Below are 12739 nucleotides of genomic sequence, written 5' to 3'. Positions count from 1 at the left end.
AGGGACGGACAATTTTCCTGATTTTAACACGGGGAACCGAGGCCCGCGCGGGCTGCCAGGACGATCCGAGGAGTGCAGATATCCGCGGGCAGAGCACCGGCTGTCTACACTGAGCCTTGCAGGTGGCCTCAAATCAGACGGAGCTCAGGCTCAAATCCACGCTCGCTGCCGCCTCTATGACAAGCGGCATCGGAGCCCCTGGGCAAAGGATGCTGCTGTGGCAAGGAAGGACCACGATCATCCTTCCTGCCTGACATGGTTAGCACAAAGCGAACCCAGAGCGGGCACACAGCGCCAGGGTCTGCCCACACTCCGGAGAAGCAGATACCATATTTTTCTGATGAACAAACTATATTATAGCATGCGCTTTCCCAATCCAACAAAGTTACAGCTTTCCTTGGTCCATTCTGCAATTGGACCTCTGCTACTTTATAAGCAAACGGAAGCGCTCTGGCCCAGATCTCCTCAGACAGATGCAAGCGTTTCACAGCAACAAAAGTACCTCAAAGAGGCCTTTGGAAATGCGCTGAATTTCCTGCTGAGCTCTGCTGTTTAACCATACAATTACAACCCAAGATGAAAGTGTAAATGGTCACATGGCAATGTTTAAGGAGAAATATCCTTCATGAAAAAAGAAATAGCCATTTCCTGAGTCACAATTCCTACAGCAGCATCAGAAACTTCAGGGGGAAAGAATAATATAAAAAAAAAAAGCACGCCTAATTGCTATGCAACTCATGCACAGTTCTGGGTGGATGGCCAGATCTAGATGTGCTCTGAAGGAGGAAAGCCTACAACCAGCACTAGCATACACAAGCTAACGGTCAATTCCGAGATTTGCTAGTGCTGAAGAATGCATTAATGAAGATGACCACAGAAAACACAGCTCCATTATATGCAGTTCTCAATGCAGAAGGATACTGAGGCAATGGTTTCATAAGCACACCGATGCAACTAATGCATTTACTAACCTTTGCCTGAGGCATTGAACCTTTTAAACATACAGCTAATTTGATCTAAAAGCTCCTTTATAAATACTTTAGCCAGTTGAACAGAAAAAAAAAAGTTGAAAAAGAAACACTGTATCTTAAGAAAAGCTTACTGTAAAGACACTGTCACAGCTCAGGACAAAAAAGGGGACGGAAAGATGATACACACGAAGAAAATGCCATCACTGCAGAAATGGAAACTGCATTGTAATAATCAGCTTTTTAGGCCTTTTATCCCCCAAAATATTATTTAAGGTAACATTTGAGTGTATCTCGCATCTGCATTTAATGTGAACAAATCTGCATTTAAAACTGGATGAAATCCAAAACCAGGAAAAGTATACAGATTTAAGTGTTTAACTAATTTGACATACGGTAATGCCAGTTGGAAAATTATTTTTCCTTCCCCTCGCTTGCACACATAACTGGTAGAATACTCACATTCTGGACCCTCAACTTTTATAATATCTGAAATCAGTGTAAACTCTGCCCTTTGGTTCTCCTCCCACCCCCTTTATCTTTCCAGGTGTTTTTCTCTCCAGCTCATTGCAGAGATCAACTTTGGGTCACAGGCCAGCGATGTGAGAGATGGCAAAGGAAAGGACTAGGAAAAGAAAGTTGTTTCAGCTAACTCCCAAATTCAATAGCAGTGCCTCTCCCATGGTGAAGTGAAGAGACAAAACAGAGGATATCAAGCAGTGGAGAGGAGACAGGTACGAGACCATAAAAATTTCTGCCAGCCTCAACCCTTGATGGACAAAAAGATGTAGAGGAAAAGATTGCTAGAAAAACAAGAAAGTTACAGTCAGTGACAGAGACAATTATTCCTGATGGGGAAAGAAGAGAAAGGAATGCATGAATCTTCAGAGAACTGAGCAAGAAGGAAGATGGAAAAACGTACACACAACAGGATATGAAATACAAAAGGGTACATAACAGGGGGACATGTAACAAAGTATAGGCAAATGCAACAGAGAAAACAGAGAAACTGATTGTCAGATAAAAAGACAGAATTGAAGAGAACAGAGAAAGAATAATACAAGCAGAGAAAGCAGCAGCCAAAACTAAGAAAATCATCTATTTGCAGACTTTAGGGAATGGGAGAGTATTTTAGTCTATTAATTTACTTAAATTTCTTTGTTTACTACTATAATTTTGATCTTTTTTTCTCCATGTGGAAGAATGTAGGCTTCCACAGTGATCGCTGACTGTTTACATTGTAACTAGAGGTGATGCTTAAAGGCACTCAGACACACTAGCCACACATATACACTAATCTTTGAACAACAGGGTGCATTGGCTCAATACCTACAAGTTAATTAGAGAACTGTCTCGCAAAACACTTTTCAGACGATGGTTGCTGTGCACAGATCTATTTTTCTAGGTGCAAATATTGCTGCTAACTCCACAGCATTTAAGCCCCTGTGATTTTACAACAAAGCAGACTGACAAAGGCAGGAGGAATCTCTCCTTTCTCACAACCTATGTGTTTTAAAGTGATTTGTTTCCCTCGCTATCCCCCATCACCTCCTTTAACATTCTTCAAGCGTATATTAAGTGTAAGAGCTAATTTTACCATAGAGGCTTGCCTTACAACTTTTTTGATATTAGTAGAGGTTCAGCTATAAATAGTAAGCTAGTATTTTTTCCAGAGGAAACCTAAAATCTTGAACCTTGCTCCTTTCAAGCATTCAACTGTTTTTCAATTATAAGGCTACTGCGGGCCAAATCTGTAAACCATTCCCTCAGAAATATGGTGTTTTTCTCTCAGGACACTTAGAAAAATATACAGAGAACATAATACAGAGGGTAAGAATTAAAAGAAGAGAAAAATATTAGTGAGGTTAAAAATATATACAGCCTTTTGAAAAGAACAGATCTGTTCAGAGGAATAGTAATTAAGAATGCATTTTAAATGTTGCTCTGATATTCCTGTCCCTCTTTCTATTTCATGATCTGTCCAGAAGCAAATGCAATTTCAGAAGCAGTTTACATCTTGATTTAAATATCACGATTAATTTCCTTACAGCCTCCTTGTTTTCATTTTGCACAATTTGTGATTTTGTTCATATTATATTACAAAAATACCAGTTCCTTAGAAAATGTTCGTATTTAATTTGGGTTCTGGCACTCTTAAGCATAATAAGGCCAGATTTTGGCAGCCTTATTCACACAAATACTGGTCTAATGTCATTAAAGACAAAAAAGAATGACATAAAAATGGACTCCAGCTCAAAACAAATCACATTTTAAATATATTTCTATTCCTTTATGTATCTTTTATATACACATATATTTGTATATTTTATGTAAAAGCAAACAAAGAGCCACCTCCAGAGAGCTGTTGCAGTTCACAATAAAATCACATCCTTAGCTTGTCTCTTCATATACTATTAGTGAATTTATTTACTTTTATTAAGATGATCTGAAATTCATACTGAAAGGAAAATTCTGATCTTAGAAATTATTAACTGTGCGCACACTCTCAATCTGCTACCCAAAATAAACACAGGTTTGTGCAACCTCCTCTCAGTAATGCTTCAAATTAACACAAAATTAATATTTTCAAACATTTCAATTCTGTAGACTTAGTGCTTTCCAACAGGATATCCTTCCTTTAGCATTCTTTTAAAGTGCATTAGTGGTTTTAATTTTAGCTCTTTTAGATTTAAAAGCTGACAGGTCTAAATCAGTCTCCCTCTCTCCCTAGCAGCGCAGTGTCTCTTCCCTCTAATCAGCAACGATTCACATGTGTTTTTAACTGAATTCATGCACATAAAGAGATTGCCACTGTTTAAAATGTGCCTAGAAGTAAAAGAACTGAGACTAAGCTGACTTTTGCAAGCTGAATTGTTCATCTTTAGAGCAGAAAAACTTGTAGTTCAACAGTTCACCTGTTACACTATGGTTATGCAACATTATGTTCAATTATTAGGAGATGAAAATAATATAATAAATAAAGAAGATTTATTAAGTATCTACTCTCTTTTCACTTCAGAGCAGAAAAGCAAAGCAGCTACTGTTTTAAAACAGCTGTGCTAAAAAGCTACTTTGAAAACTCATTGCAGAAAGCTACACATCAGATTTTAAGGTTACTATTGTTCAATCTTTCTATTTAGACTGAAGTTCACAGTGTGCTCCTTCCTTATAACGCTTCTCTGTTCCCAAAAGACTGTAAACTCATCTGGAGAAACTTCATTCACAACTATTCACCTCATTCTTTTTTTGACGATTATCTGTAATTACTGAATCTCCTCATACTCAACTATTAAAACACTACAGCTACCAGTTTTCAGCAGCTCTGTATTTTTATATCCAGTAAGGTTCTGCATGAGTACAGTAATTTGCCTTCATGGTAAACTAAAAGATTGCAAATGAAGTCGTAAAACAACATCAGTTACGCTACAGTAGCTAGCAATTAATAGTAACAAGGGGAATATCAAAACCTACCAGAGAAAATAAATAAAAAATAATCTAAAACATATATTTCAAATGAACTCAATACCGAGCAATAGTATTTATGCTGTAACAGAAGCTCTAAAACCTCCACCAAAAGCTGACATTTCACTGGCATCAGATCCTGAACAAACACAGAATAAGACAGTCATTACTTACTGGTTTAGCATTACATCAAGGATGAAGGATGATCCAAAAGCATCAACTTGGAAGCTGGCTCGAGCAATGTGGGTGGACTGTAATATTAAAAAGACTGGAATTAGTATTCAGCTAGTACAAAACATATCATATAGGTTTGTGAATGCAGAAAGTAAATACTAAGTAACGATATGCCATTAACCAAACAAAATTACATTGAAATGGACATAGTTGTATTCTATTATATTGAATAAAAGATTTGTTTGTTTTCTTAATCTCTGAGGTTGTATTGTTGGGAACTCTTGAATAAGCCTATGAATTAGTTACCACCTCCACGTTAATCCATCAACACTGCAGCATGCATTTCATTTCTTTAAAACTTGAATCCTGGTCAAAATCCGAAGCAAACACAACAGGAAAACTTTCTCTGGGTAACATAATACCTTTATGTTAACCTAACTCTAGATATAGACCTGTGAAGAACAGCTTGAATGTTACCGATTTGGTTGGACCAGGGTATACTCAGGAATTCTGCTGACATACCATGAATGAAACTGGTATTTCAAATATTCTCTCAGTTAAGCAGTGGTATAAATTCTGATTACCTGCATCTAAAACTTTAACTCACTACCCCATAATCCATCTCTGCCAAAAGGCTTCCAAAACTCCAAATTCCTTAGCAGCCATCAAAACCAGAGGGAAAAAAAACAGGGTATTAAACATCTCTGTTTCTCTCTCTTTGCCATATATTTTTCCTGAATTAATGGCTTTCATTCAGTCGTACAAGGAACAACCATATGAGTATTCTGCAACTCACAATCAGCCAGAAACGGAATAATTTATTCTAGTAGTAGAAGAAAACACTCAGATTTCCAATGGAAACACAAAACACTTGTTTCTAGACCTGAAAAGTCCCAAGAAAGTAAACAGTGATGTTAAATAATTAATTAGGAAAGCTACTTTCAGACATTTTGGAACAGTATCAAGTTTGTTTTTATTTTCCTGCCATTGAAATCTGCACATTACGATTTGAAACATGTAGACAGAGAAGTCTAAAAAGAAGCACTGAAGAGCCATTTACAACTCTATACTACACTTCTCTAAATAAATACAATATAGGATAGTGCAAATGTAACAAATGATTTATTGAGAACTCTGGGAAACACAGGACAGGATGGGACAATGTGAATCATCAAATTCACTCTCTATAACTCCTGGCAGCGTTTCAACAGGCATTGAATCCAGAAGAGCTGAGAACATCTATTTTCCCTCCCGCTTTGCTTCTCCCCTCTCCCCCGTTTCCCATCAGAGCCACCGCTCTCCCATACCCACGCAGGCCGCGGTGCTGCGCGAACGCACTGGGAAACGGGAGCACGGGTTGTGCTGCAGGACCCTCGCTCCAGCCACGCGCCCAAGCCCGGGCACCGCTCCATGCCCTGCATGTGCTCGCCCCAACTGCACGCCCTCAAGAGCCCGACCGGGCAGCTAGAGCATGTGAAAGGGTACATCCCTCGCCTGGGACATCCCTCTCACATGTGGGGCTCCTAAAACGAGGACATGTTCCATCTCTTTGCACCAGCATTGTACAGCGGTGTATCTGTCCACATTATAGGCATCGACCTCGCCTACAATGATGGATAGCATAAAACAAACACGCATGGGGAAAAAGCTTCCAGGACAACGAAAGCTCTGACAGAAGAAGAGAGGATGAATTCCTTAACTATAAAACTCATACAGAAAAGTTTATGTATATATTTGTGTATATATATATATTTATGTGTATATATATGTGCATATATATATGGCACAATTAAAAAGTGGAAAATCTTTTAGAGAACTTCTGAAGACAACAACTCTGCAAAACTCACATAGTCGCAGCAGAACGAAGAGCCTCACTCTGTTTCACCACCCTGTTAGAAAGTAAAAGACCCCAGGGCCTCTCCAGCAACCACCGGTCCTGCAGGCCTGTAGCAAGGTCCCTATCTGAACAGTAAGTAAGGGGCATTACAGCCAGCTTGCTTCATGGATGAAGAAGGGGCTAGAATGGTTACTTATACTTCACTACCCTTATTTTACACAATGGCACCAACTGAGATAAGGAAAAATGCACAACAATAAAACACACACATCCAAAAAAAAAAAAAACCACCTCAGGAAAACTTCTTTTATTAGAGGCATCTCAGGCTGAACGCTGTCTATAAAAAGGCATAGCTTCAGCACTGCAATGAATGTGCACGCAAAATTACATGAGAAGAAACCCCAAATATTTATATTATGTTTTAGAAGGATGCAATATTAACTGGAAAGCTTCTTAGAATGTCTTTTAGGAGACATTATTCATGGAGTCAGATATTCTTTAAGCTATCCTCATTATGATCTAACCTTCTTTGTAATGCAGGCCGCAGAATTTCACTACGTGATTCCTTTAATTTCTGGATGATTTAGAGCATCTCTCTTGAACAAACGTATAATCTTTGACTGAGCAACTAAATATTATATATAGTTTACCTCACCTGGGTAAATAATTTCAATGATTAATTACCACCAATATGAAAAGTCTGCTTCCCACCCAAAAAAACCCTCAAAAATAAAAGGCAGTAATTTCCCCCCATCACCATTTTCTGACTACCTTAGTTGAAATTAAGGGATTCCAAGCCAATGCCAAGTGACCCATGCCATAGCTTGCTGGTATTTGTGAGTTCCCAGACAGACACCCATAGCACGTACGGTCGTCCGCAAGTAGGGCCTGCAGCAGGTAATGCAAGCAAAAATATAGCAAAAATAACTGTCAACAAATTATCATTTTACCACTGGCATTTCTTTTCCAACACTCAGGCAGCAGAGTTTGCTTTGGATATGGGTTTAAAATTCCTTCTTCTCTAGCTAGGTAAATCATCTAGGCGGCTGCTCATAAGCAGGATACAACAGGCCAAGGACTGTACAGCGTGCAAGGGGCTAGTACTAGCTTAGTCACTCACTTGTTCTACTGCCACGTGTTTGCTAACCTTAACTAACCTTCATTTACCTATTTGCACACCAGCAACGACAGTCTGATCAAAGGCGTAATGCCAGCACAGCTATTACCTTTTCATCATGACGTTATTAATGCAAAGAACGTTCTACAGAACTTTACTATTTATATTCATTAACAACATAGTGATATATGCCATCATCTGGATCTGTGCACAGTGTAACCAAGTCTTCTGTATAACTGTATGTTAGTACCCAAAGAGAATTTCTCAGTAAGGAAGAATATTAAAAAAATATAACTTAAATTTCTAAAGGTACATACTAGTGAATGTAGCTTTAGTCACAGATATATACTAGCCTAAGCTAATTTTGCAGTAGTAAGAATATAACTAGAAGCGGAAAAAGGACAGAGTTTTTTTGTTTTAGGTTATTTTTCTAAACAGCTAGGTATATTGCATCACATTGATCCACTCTAGGAAATTTCCTCCCCTGAGCATGTCCCTAGCTGATGTATTTCTGAGGTCACCCTAGACAACAGTTATTTGCTGACAAAAGCAGCTGAAGTGGATTTAAGGGGAAAAATGCCTATTAATAAATTAGGATGAAAAACATTACACAGGTGTTGTAACTACCCCCGGGCCAGGTGGTACAAACCTAGAAAGCTCACCAGTTAAGTTTAAACTCCAGTGCAATGTAAACCTACAGGATACACATTTTGGGCACCCAGACAAGCCCAGTTCCTTCCAGGAAATCCAGTCCTTCCAGATTCAAAGAATCTTTGAATCTCGATATAAGGTCATAATACATTGCAATACCGCATACACGTTATTTTTGAGTACATATTCTAACTGTGGACTACTACCAAAAATTGGCCTTTCCATTCCACCCCTGCCTCCCACCTCTCTGGCCATACGATCCCACCTACTCTCGTTTGTTGGCTCATGTGACGGCCCATAAAGTCAGGTCAGTGTTAGAAAATTACTCAGACTGGCTCAATTTTATGTTGGACAAATCAGTTGATCCAGCTAAAATGAACAGTCAAACCATTCCTGGGTAGATGGAAAGCAGCAAGAGGGAGCACGTGACCAGAAAGTGAGGAGGAAGACATTTCCCCTTTCAATGACAGCTAACAGTTAGATCCCATTTAACATAACAAAAAACTTCACCTTCAGAGTGTCAGTCAGTACAATTTTTAGGATAATAGTTCTTCTGCATATCTGGTTAAGAACCATAAAATAAAGAAATGGATTTTCAAAAGTCTCGGCTCTACACTATTTTTAAGTACCTCTGCATTATCACATACCTGCTCAGGGTATAGCAAAAATGGCCAGATGAAAGGAAAGCTTAGAGTCACAGACATATGTCAATAAAAAACTCAAAGAAAGGAAATAAGTGTACTTTTATGCCATCTAATTCAAGCAAAAGTAACAAGACAGACACCTGCAAAGGCTCCTCTAAACCACTGAAGCAAGACAATCAATTATGTCACTCAGTTCTCAAACCAAGGAACTTCCTCAGAAAATTCAAGGCTTTTTTAAAACCATAGATGTGACACATTAGCATTTGACAACTAAATCATACAGGTGGAGAACAAGAGAGGTGCACTCAATGCACAATATGAACGAGAGCTAGGAGAAAAGAATCAAGTAATGTAACGATAAAAGCACAACATCCATGCCCCTGAAACAATTGAAAAGTCCTAAAATTTCAATTTCATGCAACTAAAATAAAGGAAGAAAATATCACAAAGTATTCTGAAATTAGCTGCAGTTCTTTCAGATGGAATTTCTGCCTGCATATAAAATGTACTACCCCACAAGCACAAGCTCCTTTACAGAAAATTCCTCCGGTATGATTATATAAGAGCTAACTTTGTTAAAGGTTGTGAAATGCAAGCATCTCAGTCAAAGCCTGAATCAGAAGGAAGCTGGAGTGTTGAAAAGCCTATTTCAAATCACTAGGCACAAATATATTTTATCTAAAACAAATATTAGAAGCTTGACTCCTAGAAAAATGAATACGGCAGGACAACTGTGCTGTCAAACCAAGAGGGACGTGACTCCAACTATTTTGAATTACACGGTCTACACTTCAGGATCACTGGAGTAAAGGAGGAGACAGGCAATCACTGTTAAGTATGACTACTTATTATTAAGAACAAAGACAATAAAATAATGATTTCTGACACAGTCTCTTCAGTACCCCTGCTGGGGATCATCTTTCTGCAGACACTGCCCTCTGAAGAATGAGCATCTCCAGCCGGGAAACATGTACATAAACTACAACCAAAGTACAGTGTTCAAGATCAGTGGCAAGCCTTGTTGCACTGTACTGTAAGTAACTTTAAATATAAAGTGTTTGCAAAGTTTTCATTTCAAATAGGACAAATATTTAACCGTGAAACACCTACAAGCTATACATTTTCTTAACAGTCAAATTAATGAAAAATTTGAAAGAAAGCATTTTAGAAATTTTCTGATATTAATTATAACTAGTTGGGTGTTGAAAGTGGCAGAGTAGAATGATGACTAATATTTTTCCTTATTAGAATAAGGAAAAAGAGAAATAAAAACATACTGAGATATAATGAACTATTCCTGAAAATAATTTTTTATTTCTGAAGTATCTGGCACAAAGCACTCAGATACTTCTTATAAGTTCTGCTGGATCAGATAACGATTTCTCTGAAACCATATCATAACAAAAAAACACTAAAAAAACACTTTTGATGAGAAAATCCCATTTATATGCTTGCCCTTTGATGTAAGGAATTTTAGCTTTGCAACTATTCATAGCATTGTGCTTTGTAATTAAAAGATTCTCTTCAAATTTGTATACTTAAAAGAAGAGCATCAAGAGAACCAGAAGAGCAAACAATATAGAATGTTATAGCAAGGGAGAACTTAAAAGCTCTGCTTCAAAATATTAATGAACAATGAGGTTTTACTGCAGTCACTTTGGCAGATTTTTTAGTACCACTTTTTGTCCCCCTCCATCCAATAAAATAGGAGAAGAAAACCTCACCTTGTTAATAATCTTTTAAATGTGTATGAAATGACTACCCCTTAAATTCAGTAAGGACACAGATAAGTCCATAGGTAATCAAAATAAATAAATTAGCAAAATTATATATTAAAAAATGCAGTAATAGTTTTTGTATGTAGATTTCCCTAACAAAAAATTTTAACTGTAGTTTTGAAAACAATCATCCAACTTAAATTTATGCTAGTGTACAGAGTAATACAATGCTAATTAGAACATATACATATTATAAATAGACAACTTCCAGTCTGTTGTGTCATAATAAATCTAAAGTTATTCAGTATATTGTTAGTGTATCTAAAATAAGAAATTTGTTCAAAAACTTACTCTTCTACTTTCACTAGGAAAAAAAACTTTGCTGATAGACAAATATATATCGCAACAAAAATATAAATGGAACACCACTTCCTCAAACCCTCTGTAAGTACCTAATTTTAATCAAAAGTTCAGAGCGACTGGACTGGATTCACACATCATAGCACATTATAGAATTCCAAAATCTCCATTTTACCTTCCTTTTCTCAAAATATTTATAGGCACTCATTTACTATATTAATCACCATTAGTTCTCATTCTTTATGCAAGCTCTCTCCTCGTAGCCATCACATAAGACTAAATCTAACCATGTGGCTTTCCTTAAAAAAAAAAAAAAAAAAAAAGTTATTTCACGAAAAAAATGCAGAAAAGCATCATGGTTTGATGAAAAGGCTTTTATAGCTGCCTCTCTGGGGTATATTTAGTAAGTCATTTATTCTAAGGAAAAGCTAGAAATAAGAAAAGATTTTTAAGAGGTCTGTGTTCATTTTTGAATCCTGGATTACATATTTGTTCTTGGTGCCAAATGCTGGGGGGGGCAAAGGGTTAACAGTTAAACGTCGTCAGACAGATCTTGGTGCCATCACTCCACTGACTTCTGTGGAGTTTTGCCAGCTTACAGGAGCTGAAGGTCTTGACGAAGCCATAAACATGGCCTCGAATAGCCTGTCTCCACGTAAACATCATTGTATCAGTGAAATCAGAGTTAGAAGCAAGGACTATTTGTACCTCTGGAATGCCGGTAACTACTCTTCTCAACAGTAAAACAAAAATTTCTTTTATTTATGGTTTTGAAATTAGAGGCTGTTTGAACATACTCAGTAAGGTAAAGTAAAAGGATTCCCCAGAAAGATGGATGAGGGGAGCAGCAGCAGACAAAAGCAGGCCTGAATGCATCATCTGCCTAATTTATTGCACAGACATCCCTACTGCAGATGCCGTATCTATGTAGCAGGGGGCATCCTTTGGAGATCCTGCGGAGGTGTGATGCAGAGCGCTTTCAGACCGGGCTGTATCTACTCATGCATCTTGTCCTGGCACCTGACACTCCAAGACTCTGGGCATCTCTGAACTGTTGAAACACACTGACTAAAAAAAAAATTCTTATTGCCCCTCTAAATCTTCTCTTTTCTCCCTCCCTCCTTTCCTCCACTTCGTATTTCTCACAAATTCCCACAAGGTTAAATACCGCAGCAACGAAGACAGGAAAACTATCAGGCTGTCATTGCTAGCCAATTCAGGATGAACTATCATTTGATCTCACAGAACTACAAGGACAGATTTAAGTAACTGAATGGGCAAGATGCTGCTTCCCAAGAGGCAATCCACACTTGTTTCTAGCCCTGGAAAAATCCCATGGGATTGGTTCTTCTATTCACTATGCTTTTATGTCCAGAAAATTAAATTAACTTAATTTTTTTTACACTACTGTAGTTATAACTTTTGACTTCCTATGACACTAATTACTGTAACTTTTGTTGTTGTGAAAGTCTTGATTCCTGTAAAAGGAAGAATTAGGAGAACTTTTGGGAAGCAATACTTTCTTTTTTCCTCTTAAAAGGAAAGCAGCAAAGAGTCATGTATAAAAAGGTTGTGTTTAATTAATCTGCAGGAGGTCTCATTACATCGATGTTGGGACAAAAATAGAAAAACAGTGACTGCTCAACCTCAGGCTTTTTAAATGCATTTGACAAGGTTCTCTATCAAAGATTAATGGCTAGGAAGAGTAAAATAAAACAGGTTATTATAAGGGCAATTGATAAAGTGCTGGATTACAAGTAGGAAACGAAAGTCATGAATGAAAACTCTAAATTCAGAATGCTTTCCTG

At 37.6% G+C, this 12739-nt stretch overlaps 1 protein-coding gene across 12 annotated transcripts in view; it reads right to left on the bottom strand.

Annotated features, from left to right (window-relative positions):
* ADAM22 (ADAM metallopeptidase domain 22) overlaps positions 1–12739 on the bottom strand; it is a 143476-nt gene that overhangs the window by 120541 nt on the left and 10196 nt on the right. For all 12 annotated transcript variants that reach the window (XM_064506016.1, XM_064506026.1, XM_064506021.1 and 9 more), the window contains exon 3: positions 4605–4681. In XM_064506016.1, coding sequence (XP_064362086.1) covers positions 4605–4681 — 77 coding nt within the window. The remainder of the gene's footprint in view (positions 1–4604; positions 4682–12739) is intronic.

The sequence above is a fragment of the Dromaius novaehollandiae genome, chromosome 2 (assembly GCF_036370855.1).
Source record: "Dromaius novaehollandiae isolate bDroNov1 chromosome 2, bDroNov1.hap1, whole genome shotgun sequence".
Lineage (NCBI taxonomy): Eukaryota > Metazoa > Chordata > Aves > Casuariiformes > Dromaiidae > Dromaius > Dromaius novaehollandiae.
This window is presented reverse-complemented; position numbering and strand designations above follow the sequence as displayed.